Source organism: Pseudophryne corroboree, chromosome 1 (assembly GCF_028390025.1).
Source record: "Pseudophryne corroboree isolate aPseCor3 chromosome 1, aPseCor3.hap2, whole genome shotgun sequence".
In the NCBI taxonomy this organism is placed as follows: Eukaryota; Metazoa; Chordata; class Amphibia; order Anura; family Myobatrachidae; genus Pseudophryne; species Pseudophryne corroboree.
Genome location: NC_086444.1, coordinates 885035457 through 885054179, shown reverse-complemented (window position 1 = coordinate 885054179; position 18723 = coordinate 885035457). Strand labels below are relative to the sequence as shown.

At 49.7% G+C, this 18723-nt stretch overlaps 1 protein-coding gene across 2 annotated transcripts in view; it reads left to right on the top strand.

Annotated features, from left to right (window-relative positions):
- The first annotated feature begins 6705 nt into the window (after positions 1-6705).
- The window catches only part of DCK (deoxycytidine kinase), a 63155-nt gene continuing 51137 nt past the window's right edge, over positions 6706-18723 (top strand). The window contains exons 1-4 of one of the 2 annotated variants that reach the window (XM_063920114.1): positions 6706-7441; positions 7737-7852; positions 9685-9878; positions 10699-10846. In XM_063920114.1, coding sequence (XP_063776184.1) covers positions 7327-7441; positions 7737-7852; positions 9685-9878; positions 10699-10846 — 573 coding nt within the window. In that variant the 5' untranslated portion in view covers positions 6706-7326. Of the gene's footprint in view, positions 7442-7736; positions 7853-8247; positions 8476-9684; positions 9879-10698; positions 10847-18723 lie in introns of those variants that run through there. The other variant, XM_063920115.1, reaches the window with a different exon arrangement.

Here is an 18723-nt window from a genome sequence, read left to right as displayed (position 1 = left end):
AACTCCCTTGCTTTCTCCTCCGGAAGAAACACCTTTTTCTGAACCGTGTCCAGAATCATTCCCAGGAACAGCAGACGTGTTGTCGGGGTCAATTGAGATTTTGGAAGATTCAGAATCCACCCGTGTTGCTGAAGCACTACTTGGGTTAGTGCTACACCGACTTCCAGCTGTTCTCTGGACTTTGCCCTTATCAGGAGATCGTCCAAGTAAGGGATAATTAATACGCCTTTTCTTCGTAGAAGAACCATCATTTCGGTCATTACCTTGGTAAAGACCCGAGGGGCCGTGGACAAACCAAACGGCAGCGTTTGAAACTGATAATGACAGTCTTGTATCACGAACCTGAGATACCCTTGGTGTGAGGGGTAAATTGGGACATGCAGATAAGCATCTTTTATGTCCAGGGACACCATGAAGTCCCCTTCTTCCAGATTCGCTATCACTGCTCTGAGTGACTCCATCTTGAACTTGAATTTCTGTATGTACAGGTTCAAGGATTTCAGATTTAGAATAGGTCTTACCGAACCGTCCGGCTTCGGTACCACAAATAGTGTGGAATAATACCCCTTTCCCTGTTGTAGGAGGGGTACCTTGACTATCACCTGCTGAGAATACAGCTTGTGAATGGCTTCCAATACCGTCGTCCTTTCTGAGGGAGACGTTGGTAAAGCAGACTTTAGGAACCGGCGAGGGGGAGACCTTTCGAACTCCAACATGTAACCCTGAGATACTATCTGCAGGATCCACGGGTCCACCTGTGAGCGAGCCCACTGATTGCTGAAAATCTTTAGTCGACCCCCCACCGCTCCTGAGTCCGCTTGTAAAGCCCCAGCGTCATGCTGATGGCTTTGTAGAACCCGGGGCGGGCTTCTGGTCCTGGGCAGGGGCTGCTTGCTGCCCTCTCTTACCCTTTCCTCTGCCTCGCGGCAGATAAGACTGTCCTTTTGCTCGCTTGTTTTTATAGGAGCGAAAGGACTGCGGCTGAAAAGACGGTGTCTTTTTCTGTTGGGAGGGGGTCTGAGGTAAAAAAGTGGATTTGCCGGCAGTTGCCGTGGCCACCAGATCCGATAGACCGACCCCAAATAATTCCTCTCCTTTATATGGCAACACTTCCATATGCCTTTTGGAATCCGCATCACCTGACCACTGTCGCGTCCATAAACTTCTTCTGGCAGATATGGACATCGCACTTACTCTTGATGCTAGAGTACAAATATCCCTCTGAGCATCTCGCATATAAAGAAACGCATCCTTTAATTGCTCTAGAGTCAATAAAATACTGTCCCTATCCAGGGTATCAATATTTTCAGTCAGGGAATCCAACCACACTACCCCAGCACTGCACATCCAGGCTGAGGCTATTGCCGGTCGCAGTATAAGTGTATATACTTTTCAGGTTAGTTTCCAGCCTCCTATCCGCTGGATCCTTGAGGGCGGCCGTATCAGGAGACGGCAACGCCACTTGCTTTGATAAACGTGTGAGCGCCTTATCCTCCGTAGGGGGTGTTTCCCAGCGCGTCCTAACCTCTGGTGGGAAAGGGTATAATGCCAATAACTTCTTAGAAATTAGCAGTTTTCTATCTGGGTTAACCCACGCTTCATCACACACGTCATTCAATTCCTCTGATTCTGGAAAAGCTACAGGTAGTTTTTTCACCCCCCACATAATACCCCTTTTTGAGGTACCAGCAGTATCAGAGATCTGCAAAGCCTCCTTCATTGCCGTGATCATATAACGTGTGGCCCTGTTGGAAAATACGTTTGTTTCTTCACCGTCGACACTAGATTCATCTGTGTCGGTACCCGTGTCGACTGACTGAGGTAAGGGACGTTTTACAGCCCCTGACGGTGTCTGAGACGCCTGAGCCGGTACTGACTGGTTTTCCGGCCGTCTCATTTCGTCTACTGACTTTTGTAATGTACTAACATTATCACGTAATTCCATAACTAAAGCCATCCATTCCGGTGTCGACTCCCTAGGGGGTGACATCACCATTACCGGCAATTGCTCTGCCTCCACACCAACATCGTCCTCATACATGTCGACACACACGTACCGACACACAGCAGCCACACAGGGAATGCTCTAATCGAAGACAGGACCCCCTTAGCCCTTTGGGGAGACAGAGGGAGAGTTTGCCAGCACACACCAAAAGCGCTATAAATGTATATAAACAACCCTAAAAGGTGTTGTTTTTGTTATAAGCGCTTTTAATATATAATATCGCCAATTTATGCCCCCCTTCTCTTTGTTACCCTGTTTCTGTAGTGCAGTGCAGGGGAGAGTCCTGGGAGCCTTCCTCACAGCGGAGCTGAGCAGGAAAATGGCGCTGAGTGCTGAGGAGAATAAGCTCCGCCCCTTTTCCGGCGGGCTTTTCTCCCGGGTTTTGAGAAATCTGGCCTGGGTTAAATACATACATATAGCCTTAATGGCTATATGTGATGTATTCTTTGCCACTAAAGGTATTTAATATTGCTGCCCAGGGCGCCCCCAGCAGCGCCCTGCACCCTCCGTGACTGGTCAGTCAGAAGTGTGTAGCAACAATGGCGCACAGCTGCCGTGCTGTGCGCTACCTTCATGAAGACTGAAGAGTCTTCTGCCGCCTGTTTCCGGACCTCCGATCTTCAGCATCTGTAAGGGGGGTCGGCGGCGCGGCTCCGGTACGAACCCCAGGATGACCTGTGTTCCGACTCCCTCTGAAGCTATGTCCAGTAGCCTAAGACTCCAATCCATCCTGCACGCAGGTGAGTTGAAAATCTCTCCCCTAAGTCCCTCGATGCAGTGAGCCTGTTGCCAGCAGGACTCACTGAGATTTAAAACCTAAAAAAACTTTTTCTAAGCAGCTCTTTAGGAGAGCCACCTAGATTGCACCCTGCTCGGACGGGCACAAAAACCTAACTGAGGCTTGGAGGAGGGTCATGGGGGGAGGAGCCAGTACACACCATGTGATCCTAAAAGCTTTCTTTAGATGTGCCCTGTCTCCTGCGGAGCCGCTGTTCCCCATGGTCCTGACGGAGTCCCCAGCATCCACTAGGACGTTAGAGAAATATAAAAACACGGACTTGATTTGGACACTACAAAAGTGTTGCAAGGGGGAGGAGGGGGTGACGATGCTGCTGCGCTGTGTAGCATACAGGACACCCTGCACCAGAGCTGTAACTAGACATTTTGGTGCCCTTGTGGCAGAAGGTGAATTGGTGCTCCCCCTCCCATATTCCAAAGCATGGATAGTGCGCGGCGAAGGCGCGCACCAAAAATTAAGGGGTCGGCTTTGTGGGGAAGGGGCTTGGCCACATAATAGTGCCAATTCACATTACACCACACAGTAGTGCCGTTTATACACATTGCACCAGGTAGAACCTCCTATACACACTGCGCCAGGCAGAGCACATTATACACATTGCACCAGGTAGAGCACATTATACACTTTGCGCCAGGCAGAGCACATTATACACTTTGCGCCAGGCAGAGCACATTATACACATTGCACAAGGTAGAACCAGCTATACACACTGAGCCAGGCAGAGCACGTTATACACATTGCGCCAGGCAGAGCACGTTATACACATTGCACCAGGCAGAGCAAGTTATACACATTGCGCCAGGCAGAGCAAGTTATACACATTGCGCAAGGTAGAACCACCTATACACACTGAGCCAGGCAGAGCACGTTATACACTTTGTAAGGGGAGAAGCTGTGGGCAGCGCGATTGGACAGGGAGAAGCTACCGGTGGTGATTTGATGGTGAGAGAGGCACTGAAACAGTATTATTAGCAGAGAAGCACTGGTCACTTAGAGAACTCTCTGCTTGTAGTGCATAAAAACGCGTTATAGCGCATATTTTGCAATCACTGGGTGTAGTGGGAAGAGAGTGAGGTGGGTGTAGTGGGAAGAGAGAGGGAGGTGTAGTGGGAAGAGAGAGGGCAGGTGTAGGGGGAAGAGAGAGACTGACTGAGAGGGGGGAGACGGACAGAGAGCGGGGTGACAGAGAGGAAGAGACAGAGACTGACAGAGAGAGGGGGCGGGACGGACAGAGAGAGAGAGAGAGAGAGAGAGGGAACGAGACGGACAGAGAGAGGGAACGAGACGGACAGAGAGAGAGAGGGAACGAGACGGACAGAGAGGGAACAAGACGGAGAGAGAGAGAGGGGGGGGGCGAGACAGAGAGAGAGAGGGAACAAGACGGAGAGAGAGAGGGGGGGCAAGACAGAGAGAGAGAGAGAGGGAACGAGACGGACAGAGAGAGAGAGAGGGAACGAGACGGACAGAGAGAGAGAGAGGGAACGAGACGGACAGAGAGGGAACGAGATGGACAAAGCGAGAGAGGGGGGAGATGGACAGAGAAAGGGGGGAGACGGAGAAAGAGAGAGGGGGAGATGGATAGAGGTGGAGACGAGGAAAGAGAGAGGGGGAGACAGAGAGGGGATAGATGGAGGCAGAGGAAAGGGAGTGAACAAGAGAGGGGCTTGTACTACTGTAGCATTGCTTGAAGTCAGTGGTGTATATAATCAGGGGCTGCTACTGTGCATGGACATGGCTGCCAGTGCCTCTGCACATTCCTCCGAAGGACTTTTGGCGCCGGGGACGGTCAGGACAGGGGTGTAATAGAAGTAGGCAAGGGCTGAGAGAGCGGCCCCAGTCCTCCCCTTCCAGCCCGGTGTCCGTGTCAGCAGCAATAGAAGGGGAGTTTAGAATAGTAAAATAGGTAAGGCACAGGCAGCATTTGAGTCTGGGGGGAGGAGGAGGAGAGCGGACCCTTTACTGGCCGGGAGACAGGACCCGAGTGACTGGCTGTGCAGTGGCCATCTTAATACACAGGCTCTGGGGACACTGGCGGTGGGCGGGCGAACAGGCGCAGCGCTGGTGGCGGCATTTAATGAGTCAGTGAGACTCATTGTAATGCCGTCCCTGAACCAGCGCCCACCGCGGGAACAGCCCCCCTCTCCCCACGCCACTTGTAGACAGCTCAAATCAAAAGCTCTACCGTGAGATCACGGAGCACCCGACCCCCCTCTCCCTGGCCACGGACCACTGGCAGCACTCAGAAGCCAAACCCCCTCCCCAGCCGCGGGTTACTCACTGTCACACAGGATGGAACAACTCACCAAATCGCGGAGAGCTGCCACAGAGCTGCGCTGTCAGGTCCGGACTGGCAAGGCTCCACCTCCTGTTTTTAAAGCCTGCCGCCGGGCCGCTACGCCAATCAATCTGCCAGGCTAGGGATAGGCTGCAGCGGAGCGCGTCCCAGAGGACTCACTCATGTTGGAAAAGTGAGTCCCTGAATATCAATACCGGGTTAAAAACGCGCTATAGCGCGTTTTTGCGAACACTGGATATATAGCAGACACACACACATAGGAAAATGTCAGACACAGTTTCCCCAAAGTACCTTCAGAGAGACACAGAGTTATGGAGCCAGCCCACAAACCCCCCCCTGTCGACAGTTATATAATAAATGCCTGGCGCTGACTGTGCAACCTTAATAGACTACACAGTAATGTGAATAAACACTCCCCCCCCCCCCCCCCTTCTATAACCCCCTGGTATACTGCACAGGACAGCTGGAGTTATGTGGAGGGTCAGTGCTCCGTCAGCATCTCTGTAGTGTGATCTGCAGGGATAAAATGGCGCTAGTGAGTGTGGATCCGCTCTGAGAAGCTCCGCCCCCTAAAATGGCGCATCTTCCCGCACTTATACAGATTATACTGGCCTGAGGTAATGGCGCTAGCAGCAGTACATATGTCCCTGATAGCAAAAGTGACCAGTGTAAGGGTGTGTGCGCTGGCCCAGGGCGCCCCTCACAGCGCCGCACACTGTACCTCTGAGCCCTCCGGATCGCAGCCTCAGCGCTGCACTCCCACCCTGATGCCACCATTCTCACCGGATCCCTGCTTGTCGGGGCGCCGGTGTCCAACTCACCACCGATGTCTTCTGGCTCTGTTAGGGGGTGGTGGCAGTGCTGCGGGAGCGAGCGGTCGCCTCGGGGGCTTGCAATCGACACCCTCAGGAGCTCAGTGTCCTGTCAGCGGAGCTAGTGGCCTTTAACCTCAGAGGGTTGGACAGTACTCCCACCTAAGTCCCACGAAGCAGGGAGGCTGTTGCCAGCAGCCTCCCTGTGCCTAACTCTAATAAAAATAATAAAACTAGAAAAACTCCTATGGAGCTCCCCTAGCTGTGACCAGCTCCACCGGACACATCTTCTAAACTGGGTCTGGTAGGAGGGGCATAGAGGGAGGAGCCAGCCCACACTATTAAACTCTTAAAGTGCCCATGGCTCCTAATGGACCCGTCTATACCCCATGGTACTAATGTGGACCCCTAGCATCCTCTAGGACGTAAGAGAAATGGTGTGTGCCCACTTTGCCACTGTATTTCATGGCCAATTTGCCACTGTATTTTCAGCGTTGGGCCAGGCAAAATACAAGTGGGTCATATGCAAGTGACCACCCTCTGTTGATTTCAGGTGTCAAATGTATGACTTAAGACTAGATAACCCTTGCAAAACTCAATTCTTTGAATAAGAAGCTGGAGCTCGAAAAAGAAGGGAATAAGAAGCTGGAGCTCGAAAAAGAAGGGAATAAGAAGCTGGCCGAATAAGTTAACTTCAGCCTCGTCCACACAGAGACACTGACAGACTTGTGTGACGTCACCCATGGCAGCCAGCCGCCGCGTCTCATTGGTTTTCATGAAGAATGACGTCACTCGGCGACACCCTGTTGTATCGCGAGCGGGAAAACACAAACCTACAGCGAGCGGGAGAGAAATTGACAGCAGCTCTATTGCCCCTTGTCACCCAGCAGCCCGTCATCCTCACTGCCCTGTGCCTCCCCAGCAACCCGGAGACCGTCATCCTCATTGCCCTGTGCCTCCCCAGCAGCCCGGAGACCGTCATTCTCACTGCCCTGTGCCTTCCCAGCAACCCGGAGACCGTCATCCTCATTGCCCTGTGCCTCCCCAGCAGCCCGGAGACCGTCATTCTCACTGCCCTGTGCCTCCCCAGCAACCCGGAGACCGTCATCCTCATTGCCCTGTGCCTCCCCAGCAGCCCGGAGACCGTCATTCTCACTGCCCTGTGCCTTCCCAGCAACCCGGAGACCGTCATCCTCATTGCCCTGTGCCTCCCCAGCAACCCGGAGACCGTCATCCTCATTGCCCTGTGCCTCCCCAGCAACCCGGAGACCGTCATCCTCACGAGACCGTCAGCCTCACTGCCCTGTGCCTCCCCAGCAACCCGGAGACCGTCAGCCTCACTGCCCTACTGTCCTGTGCCTCGCCTGCAACCCGTAGACCGTCAGCCGCACTGCCCTGTTCCTCTCCTGCAGCCATGGCCACCCCACCGAAGAGAAGCTGCGCTGATCTCCCGCCATCACCCTCCTCGTCGAACTCGTCTCCGGGTAGGAGAAACAAAGTGAAGCGGATATCTGTGGAGGGAAACATAGGTAAGACGAGGGGCCGGGTCTTCTCCCTCCTGGCCGGCGTGTGGGCGGCTGGCATACAGGTGCTGGGCTCTGTGCCCGTAGCACTGGCAGCATGCATTGCGGAATATGTCTTCCCGCCAGGGGCTGGCTTCTGATCACTGGTGTCCCCTCCACACAGCAGCTGCTTCCCGCTCGCGGCCACTATTGTCGGGACCTGCAGGGGACACTAGTGCCGGCAGGCCGGCTCCTGTACGCTTTGGCATCACCTGGATTTTAGTCCTGGCACCTTCATGTACAAACGGTCTTCCTTTCACAGCCGCCGGTAAGTCCACCTTTGTGAATCTTCTAAAGAGATGCGATGAGAACTGGGAGGTTGTTCCTGAGCCAATAGCGAGGTGGTGCAATGTGCAGAGCTGCCAGGACCAGTTCCAGGTACTGTACCTAGGCGTAATCTCCCCTGTTTCAAAATATAAAATGTGTATTTTTCTCTTCCTCTCAGCACAGGAACCCTGTACAGATGAGCCCCCTCCATCACTTCCCATGCACTCTAGCCTAGGGCATACGTTCACACTAGGAGCCGAGAGGTGAAATAGTTGTTGGTTCTCCCCCTGCGCACTCTCTCCCTTAACTACCTACGCCCAGTCCTGACTGCACCTGGACACACACTCTCTCCAGGGATGTACTAAAAGGATGATCACAGAAAGGGATGATCGGGATTACATGCAGTTCACCTCCAAGACACTAGATGCCAGAATTTTTTACTTAATTTAAAGATTAACAAAAAAAAAAAAGAGCAGCAAGATGGGGTGGTTAGGTGTAATACTTACCTGCACCCTGGCTTGTTAGAGGGACCCGGCACCAGGGTCCTTTACTACTCTGTGGCTACATCCCCTGTATGGCTGTGAGGAGCCACCATCCATATTCATTTCCACCACCCCAACAGCACCCAGACAAAGGGAGGGTTGTGGCACATGCTAGCTGCTTATTCATTCTCTGGGGTGCATAAATCAGGACCTGGAGCAATGGAGGAGGTTGCTGTGTCCTGTTCAGAGCAGGTGCCCATAAGCGACTGTCTACTATTCTCTCCTATATTTACGCCCCTGCTCTAGCCTCATTATCAGCAAATGAGTATGCGTAAGTGGTGGGTAATACTGTGCTAAAGTTATTCCTCTTGTCTACACCACATTAATATCGGGAATGGCCACTTTGGTGTGGGGAAAACAAAGTTAGGAATAGGCCTCATTAGATATTCTCTAAGTGCTAGTAAAACTATCTGCAGCGTCCAAAAATGAAAAATTGTATTTCTACGAAGTTTAAACACCATAAAAAACCTAAAAGCACTTGAATCTATTCCGTTAGCAATACTGTTTTTCACACTGAATTGATACATGATGACAGAAAGCTGAGCTGATAAATGAGTGTGTGTGTGACACATTTAATCTAAGGCAGTGTTTTTCAACCAATGCGCCGTGGCACACCAGTATACCCTGAGCAGTCTCCAGGTGTGCCGCCATAGAAGCACAGCCAGGCCTGTCAGTGTTTTGCTGCTACTGAGGCCCTGGAACGATCAATACTGGTGGGTTTAGTGGTTGCAGAGCCAGTTCTAATTTTGGGCCCGTGCAGTGTTGGGCTCTTCTGGCTTTCTCAGATGTGGCTCAGGCGTTACCTATGGAGAAGCTGCGACATGACATCCTAGGACAGTGATGGCTAACCTTGACAATCTCGCTGTTGTTGAACTACGTATCCCAGCATGCCCTGCTACAGTTTTGTTTGGCCATGCTAAAACTGATGCAGGGCATGCTGGGATGTGTAGTTCAACAACAGCTGGAGTGTCAAGGTTAGCCATCACTGTCCTAGGACATGCAACTGCACCATGCATCACCATTATATTTGAATGTGCCTTGGCAATATTTAAATCTTGTTCAGTGTGCCGCCAGTTGTAAAAAGTTGAAAATCTCTGTTCTAAGGTATCGCCTGATTGGAGCTGTGAAGGGTCTGCAGACCTTGCTGTACAAACTAAACATTAGCACACTTCCTCTATGCAACACCATACTCCACTTTGTGTGAGGTCAGCAAATTCTAGCTGTAATCACCCCTTGATGCACCGTACTTGAGTGCATGAAAATGTAGGGAGAGCACGGGTGCTGGGCAAGTATACACCTGTGTACTGTACTTAATTTGCTTTTTATTTCTTTGAGAAATCTTTACCGCAATAACCAGTAGATCGTTTTAAGTGTTTTCTCTCGCCATTTCTACGCAAACAGGAGTTAACCACATCTCAGAAAAGTGGGGGCAATCTCCTCCAGATGATGTATGAGAAGCCTGATCGCTGGTCATTTACCTTCCAATCCTACGCTTGTCTCAGCCGTATTCGGGCCCAGCTGAAAGCTTTTGGAGGGAAATTGAAAGAAGCAGAAAAGCCTGTGCTATTTTTTGAACGCTCTGTCTACAGTGATAGGTAATTTGTAGGTTCGCTTGCACATGTAACGCCCCCTGTACATGCTGTGTACGTATAAAGTAGTCTGAACAATGCATTTATCACACAATAAATAGTGTCATGTACAAATATTCATACATGTTACCAATTCTCCACTCCTACAGGGATTATGTTCTTTGATATTTTCATTACAAAGCAGAAACTCCAAATTTACTTCTGTATAAATGACTTATGCATTTATCAAAGCTTGGTAAGAGATAACATTGGTTGGTACTTTATCTCTCACATTCATCTTCTGTCATTTTCAAACACAGCCTGTAAAACATAAGGTAGAAGCTGATTAGCTAGTACTTTATCTCTCTCTCTGAACATTGATCAATTCCCTCCCTAATGTTAGATCTGTTGTTCAGTCATTTGTTTAAGTATCAGAATACTTTTGCAAAACACTGTATGTACCGTATATGTGTAAAATATACGGGCTTGGGTATCCAATTACCCGCGGTCATTGCTTTGCTAGGGGCTATCCAATTAGCCAGTGAGAGCTGCAGCTTGTCGATGAAACAAGATCTCCTCCCCCCCCCCCAATCCTCCCCGATCCAAAGCAACCATATTATCCTAAAAAAAATGGGGCCACAGCTGTCAAACACACAGGTTTCATTGAACTTGTGTATTTGTTTTTCTTGCGATTTAATTTATTTTTTTACGGGCTATCTAATTGGATAGCCTATTTCTTCTCCTGATGTTTTACCGTGGGTAATCTGATGCCTCCTTAGTATTAATGTATTTGAAAGAATTGTTTAATGCTTTGCCATTTTATTTGTTTTATTTTTTTCTGCCCCAGATATATTTTTGCTTCCAACTTGTATGAGGCAGAGTGCATGAATGAAACAGAATGGACTGTTTATCAGGATTGGCATGAGTGGATGAATTGTCAGTTTGGCGGTGATCTTGAACTGGATGGAATTATTTATCTACGAGCTTTGCCTGAGGTACGTTAGCGTTTTATTTGTAGGGGAAACAGTCTGATTAGAATACTCTGCATAAGCACAAAGCCCCAAAACGTTTCATGTGTGAGCATTTATTCTGTAACTAAATCAACCTGCTGTTTTGTTTCTAGACTAAACTATGCTATTGTCCCTGCAATGACCTCAATCTAAATACTTTTCTCTGACGTCCTAGTGGATGCTGGGAACTCCGTAAGGACCATGGGGAATAGACGGGCTCCGCAGGAGACTGGGCACTCTAAAAGAAAGATTAGGTACTATCTGGTGTGCACTGGCTCCTCCCTCTACGCCCCTCCTCCAGACCTCAGTTAAGATTTCTGTGCCCGGCCGAGCTGGATGCACACTAGGGGCTCTCCTGAGCTCCTAGAAAGAAAGTTTATTTTAGGTTTTTTATTTTACAGTGAGACCTGCTGGCAACAGGCTCACTGCATCGAGGGACTAAGGGGAGAAGAAGCGAACCTACCTGCTTGCAGCTAGCTTGGGCTTCTTAGGCTACTGGACACCATTAGCTCCAGAGGGATCGACCGCATGGAACTGGCCTTGGTGTTCGTTCCCGGAGCCGCACCGCCGTCCCCCTAACAGAGCCAGAAGCAAGAAGAGGTCCGGAAAATCGGCGGCAGAAGACATCAGTCTTCACCAAGGTAGCGCACAGCACTGCAGCTGTGCGCCATTGCTCCTCATACACACTTCACACTCCGGTCACTGAGGGTGCAGGGCGCTGGGGGGGGGGGCACCCTGAGCAGCAATAAAAACACCTTGGCTGGCAAATATATCACAATATATAGCCCCAGAGGCTATATATGTGATAAATACCCCTGCCAGAATCCATTAAAAAGCGGGAGAAAGGTCAGCCGAAAAAGGGGCGGAGCTATCTCCCTCAGCACACTGGCGCCATTTCTCCCTCACAACTCCGCTGGAAGGAAGCTCCCTGGCTCTCCCCTGCAGTCTGCACTACAGAAAAGGGTAAAAAAGAGAGGGGGGGCACTAAATTTAGGCGCAGTAAATAGAATAGCAGCTATAGGGGACATAATTCAGTTAGTCCCTGCATTATATAGCGCTCTGGTGTGTGCTGGCATACTCTCACTCTGTCTCCCCAAAGGGCTTTTGTGGGGCCCTGTCCTCTGTTAGAGCATTCCCTGTGTGTGTGCGGTGTGTCGGTACGGCTGTGTCGACATGTTTGATGAGGAAAATTATGTGGAGGCGGAGCAGATGCCTATAGAAGTGATGTCACCCCCTGCGGGGCAGACACCTGAGTGGATGGTCTTATGGAAGGAATTACGTGCAAGTGTCGGCTCCTTACACACAAAATTTGACGACATGCCAAATGCGGGACAGCCGGCTTCTCAGCTCGTGCCTGCCCAGGCGTCTCAAAGGCCATCAGGGGCTCTAAAACGCCCGCTACCTCAGATGGCAGACGCAGATGTCGACACGGATACTGATACCAGTGTCGACGACGACGATGAGTCTAATCTAATGTCCACTAAGGCCATTCGTTGCATGATTGAGGCAATGAAAGAGGTGTTACACATTTCTGATATAAACCCAGGTACCACTAAAAAGGGTATTATGTTTGGGGAGAAAAAACTACCCGTAGTTTTTCCCGCATCAGAAGAATTAAATGAAGTGTGTGAAGAAGCGTGGGCTTTCCCCGATAAAAGATTGGTAATCTCTAAAAAGTTACTAATGGCGTTCCCTTTCCCGCCAGAGGATAGGGCACGTTGGGAAACCCCTCCTAGGGTGGATAAAGCGCTCACGCGTTTGTCAAAAAAGGTGGCACTACCGTCTCCGGATACGGCCGCCCTAAAGGAGCCTGCTGATAGAAAGCAGGAGGCGATCATGAAGTCTGTATATACACACTCAGGCATTATATTGAGACCAGCGATTGCTTCGGCATGGATGTGCAGTGCTGCAGCTGCGTGGTCAGATTCCCTGTCGGAAAATATTGACACCCTAGACAGGGACACTATTCTGCTAACCGTAGAACATATAAAAGACTCAGTCTTATACATGAGAGATGCACAGAGGGAGATCTGCCGGCTGGCATCAAAAATAAGTGCACTGTCCATCTGCTAGGAGAGGCTTATGGACTCGGCAGTGGACAGGGGATGCAGATTCGAAAAGGCACATGGAAGTTTTGCCTTATAAGGGTGAGGAGTTATTCGGGGATGGTTTCTCAGACCTAGTTTCCACAGCAACAGCTGGGAAGTCAGCATTTTTGCCCCATGTTCCCTCACAGCCTAAGAAAGCGCCGTATTATCAGGTACAGTCCTTTCGACCCCAGAAAAACAGGTGGGGAAAAGGCGGGTCCTTTCTGTCCAGAGGCAGAGGTAGGGGAAAAAAGCTGCAACAAACAGCAGGTTCCCAGGAACAAAAGTCTTCCCCCGCTTCTTCTAAGTCCGCCGCATGACGGTTGGGCTCCACAGGCGGAGCCAGGTACGGTGGGGGGCCGCCTCAAAAATTTCAGCGATCAGTGGGCTCGTTCACAGGTGGATCCCTGGATCCTTCAGGTAGTATCTCAGGGGTACAAGCTGGAATTCGAGGCGTCTCCCCCCCGCCGTTTCCTCAAATCTGCCTTGCCGACAACTCCCTCGGGCAGGGAGGCTGTGCTAGAGGCAATTCACAAGCTGTATTTCCAGCAGGTGATAGTCAAGGTGCCCCTACTTCAACAAGGACGGGGTTACTATTCCACTCTGTTTGTGGTACTGAAACCGGACGGTTCGGTGCGACCCATTTTAAATTTGAAGTCCTTGAACACGTACATAAAAAAAATTCAAGTTCAAGATGGAATCGCTCAGGGCGGTTATTGCAAGCCTGGAGGAGGGGGATTACATGGTATCCCTGGACATCAAGGATGCTTACCTGGATGTCCCCATTTACCTTCCTCACCAGGAGTACCTCAGATTTGTGGTACAGGATTGCCATTACCAATTCCAAACACTGCCGTTTGGACTGTCCACGGCACCGAGGGTCTTTACCAATGTAATGGCAGAAATGATGATACTCCTTCGAAAAAAGGGAGTTTTAATTATCCCGTACTTGGACGATCTCCTTATAAAGGCGAGGTCCAAGGAACAGTTGTTGGTCGGAGTAGCACTATCTCGGGAAGTGCTACAACAGCACGGATGGATTCTAAACATTCCAAAGTCACAGCTGGTTCCTACCACACGCCTACTGTTCCTGGGGATGGTTCTGGACACAGAACAGAAAAAAGTTTCTCCCGCAAGGAGCTGTCATCTCTAGTCAGAGACCTCCTGAAACCAAAACAGGTATCGGTGCATCACTGCATACGAGTCCTGGGAAAAATGGTAGCTTCTTACGAAGCAATTCCATTCGGCAGGTTCCATGCAAGAACTTTTCAGTGGGACCTCTTGGAAAAGTGGTCGGGATCGCATCTTCAGATGCATCGGCTGATACCCTGGTCCTTGGAGACAGGGTTATCTCTACTGTGGTGGCTGCAGAGTGCTCATCTTCTAGAGGGCCGCAGATTCGGCATACAGGACTGGGTCCTGGTGACCACGGATGCCAGCCTTCGGGGCTGGGGGGCAGTCACACAGGGAAGAAATTTCCAAGGACTTTGGTCAAGTCAGGAGTCGTCCCTACACATAAATATTCTGGAACTGAGGGCCATTTACAATGCCCTAAGTCAGGCAAGACCCCTGCTTCAAAACCAGCCGGTACTGATCCAATCAGACAACCTCACGGCAGTCGCCCATGTAAACCGACAGGGCGGCACAAGAAGCAGGATGGCGATGGCAGAAGCCACAAGGATTCTCCGATGGGCGGAAAATCATGTCTTAGCACTGTCAGCAGTGTTCATTCCAGGAGTGGACAACTGGGAAGCAGACTTCCTCAGCAGACACGACCTACACCCGGGAGAGTGGGCACTTCATCCGGAAGTCTTCCAACTGTTGGTAAACCGTTGGGAAAGGCCACAGGTGGACATGATGGCGTCCCGCCTCAACAAAAAGCTAAAGAGATATTGCGCCAGGTCAAGGGACCCTCAGGCGATAGCTGTGGACGCTCTAGTGACACCGTGGGTGTACCAATCGGTTTATGTGTTCCCTCCTCTGCCTCTCATACCAAAGGTACTGAGAATAATAAGAAGGCGAGGAGTAAGAACGATACTCGTGGTTCCGGATTGGCCAAGAAGAGCTTGGTACCCAGAACTTCAAGAAATGATATCAGAGGACCCATGGCCTCTACCGCTCAGACAGGATCTGCTACAGCAGGGGCCCTGTCTGTTCCAAGACTTACCGCGGCTGCGTTTGACGGCATGGCGGTTGAATTCCGGATCCTAAAGGAAAAGGGCATTCCGGAGGAAGTCATTCCTACGCTAATAAAAGCCAGGAAAGAAGTAACCGCAAACAATTATCACCGTATTTGGCGAAAATATGTTGCGTGGTGTGAGGCCAGGAAGGCCCCTACAGAGGAATTTCAGCTGGGTCGTTTTCTGCACTTCCTACAGTCGGGAGTGACTATGGGCCTAAAATTGGGTTCCATTAAGGTCCAGATTTCGGCTCTGTCGATTTTTCTTCCAGAGAGAACTGGCTTCACTGCCTGAAGTTCAGACTTTTGTAAAGGGAGTGCTACATATTCAGCCCCCTTTTGTGCCTCCTGTGGCACCGTGGGATCTCAACGTGGTGTTGAGTTTCCTGAAATCACATTGGTTTGAGCCACTTAAAACTGTGGATCTGAAATATCTCACGTGGAAAGTGGTCATGTTATTGGCCTTGGCTTTGGCCAGGCGGGTGTCAGAATTGGCGGCTTTGTCATGTAAAAGCCCTTATCTGATTTTCCATATGGATAGGGCAGAATTGAGGACTCGTCCCCACTTTCTCCCTAAGGTGGTATCAGTTTTTCACTTGAACCAACCTATTGTAGTGCCTGCGGCTACTAGGGACTTGGAAGATTCCAAGTTACTGGACGTAGTCAGGGCCGTGAAAATTTGTTTCCAGGACGGCTGGAGTCAGGAAAACCGACTCGCTTTTTATCCTGTATGCACCCAACAAAATAGGTGCTCCTGCTTCTAAGCAGACTATTGCTCGCTGGATTTGTAGCACAATTCAGCTGGGGCATTCTGCGGCTTGATTGCCGCATCCTAAATCGGTAAAAGCCCATTCCACAAGGAAGGTGGGCTCATCTTGGGCGGCTGCCCGAGGGGTCTCGGCTTTACAACTTTGCCGAGCTGCAACTTGGTCAGGGGCAACACGTTTGCAAAATTCTACAAATTTGATACCCTGGTTGAGGAGGACCTTGAGTTCTCTCATTCGGTGCTGCAGAGTCATCCGCACTCTCCCGCCCGTTTGGGAGCTTTGGTATAATCCCCATGGTCCTTACGGTGTTCCCAGCATCCACTAGGACGTCAGAGAAAATAAGATTTTACTCACCGGTAAATCTATTTCTCGTAGTCCGTAGTGGATGCTGGGCGCCCATCACAAGTGCGGATTGTCTGCAATACTTGTATATAGTTATTGCCTAAATAAAGGGTTATTGTTGAGCCATCTGTTGAGAGGCTCAGTTATATTTCATACTGTTAACTGGGTATAGTATCACGAGTTATACGGTGTGATTGGTGTGGCTGGTATGAGTCTTACCCGGGATTCAAAATCCTTCCTTATTGTGTCAGCTCTTCCCGGCACAGTATCCTAACTGAGGTCTGGAGGAGGGGCATAGAGGGAGGAGCCAGTGCACACCAGATAGTACCTAATCTTTCTTTTAGAGTGCCCAGTCTCCTGCGGAGCCCGTCTATTCCCCATGGTCCTTACGGAGTTCCCAGCATCCACTACGGACTACGAGAAATAGATTTACCGGTGAGTAAAATTTTATTTTTATTGATGCATCAAATGTTCAGGTAACTGAGTATTGTGCGTTATTACTGATAAAATAAACAGTAAGTTAGGAAAGTTAAGAAATCACAGCAAAACTACCGAAGCCAGCAAAGAAAAAGTTATCAAGCCTTAAACTAATCTAGGTTTAGTATGGGCTGGAATCAGTGCGTGTTATATATGGTACATTACAATACATGAAGAGGTTTGAATGAAACAATACATTATTAGTTTATCTAATATTGAAAGAAGGTTAACCTACTGTAGCAGCATCGTCCTGTTTTAAAACTGGCTGCACACACGAAGATTATCTGTCCAATCTGGCTAGTATAAAGTAAATCTGGTAGTGGATGGGATCAAGTAACTATCGACTATTTTCTTTAAAAGAATGGAAAACAAGACAAAAACAGTTATCAGACAAATTGGTTAATTTAGACCGATTTATCCAATTTGTCTGATAACTGTTTTTGTCTGTTTTCCAGCGTTTAGGGGCAAATGGTCAATTGTCACTTGCTCCCATTCACTACCATATTTACTTTCCACAAGCCGAATTGGACAGATAATCTTAATGTGTGCAACCAGTTTTACCACAAAAGGAATATTCCTGATTGTTTCCCTAAAATTCAATCTGATTTAATGCCCTGCATCTGTTGCCCCACTTGTGATTTGATTACAAGCCAAGCTTTTTGTTATTTCTTAAGAGTAAAGGGCCCTACACACGAGATCGTCCATATTGACCTGCATGTACAGCTGACGGGGCACCAGTGATGAACGAGCGCGGGGCCGCGCATCGTTCATCGTTGGTGCCTCCACACTCAAAGATATGAACGGTATCTCGTTCAATAATGAACAAGATCGTTCATATCTTTGAGGAATATCGGCCAGTGTGTAGGGCCTATAACAATCGGTAAATGTCTAATCCATGGGTCTGCAGCCCTCCAGCTGCTGTGGAACTACACACCCCAGAATGCCTTGTCAGTTTTGCTATTAAGGCATGCTAAAACAGGCAAGGCATGCTGGGATGTGTAGTTACACAGCGGCCGGAAGGCTGCAGGTTGAAGACCTATGGTCTAAGCCTTTGTGAATAGGTCATATCCACTTCCCTTAGTTATTTATTTATCATGTTATATGAAACGGCAACATTTTTATATGCAGAGTACCCCAAAATAAATGTATCTTTTATGTGCTCTGTTATTAATACAGGGGGCGTTATGAAGATATTTCAGAAAAAAACTATAAAATGGTGATAGTGATGTCTCCATCTTGTGGTGGATAGAGTTGACTGCACCTTGCTTTTACTTCTAGGTGATGCATCACCTCACAGTGAACATATCATCCCTACATACAGAGGTTTGCAAATTATTAGGCCATGTACACACCAGGGGTTATGGATTACAGGGTCAACCACTATTGGTCAACGGGGACAAAAGGTTGATACAATTTATATATTTCTCTGACGTCCTAAGTGGAAGGGGAGAAGAAGCGAACCTACCTAACAGGTGGTAGTTTGGGCTTCTTAGGCTACTGGACACCATTAGCTCCAGAGGGATCGACCGCAGGACCCGACCTTGGTGTTCGTTCCCGGAGCCGCGCCGCCGTCCCCCTTACAGAGCCAGAAGCATGAAGAGGTCCGGAAAATCGGCGGCAGAAGACTTCGGTCTTCACCAAGGTAGCGCACAGCACTGCAGCTGTGCGCCATTGCTCCTCATGTACACCTCACACTCCGGTCACTGATGGGTGCAGGGCGCTGGGGGGCGGGCGGGCGGGCGCCCTGAGAGCAATATGACACCTTGGCTAGCAAATCTACATCATATATAGTCCTAGAGGCTATATAGATTTAAAAATACCCCTGCCAGTATTCCAGAAAAAGCGGGAGAAGTTCACCGGAAAAGGGGCGGGGCCATCTCCCTCAGCACACTGGCGCCATTTTTCCCTCACAGCTCCGCTGGAAGGAAGCTCCCTGGCTCTCCCCTGCAGTCTGAAACTTACAGAAGGGTAAAAAAGAGAGGGGGGGCACTAAATTTAGGCGCAGGATAT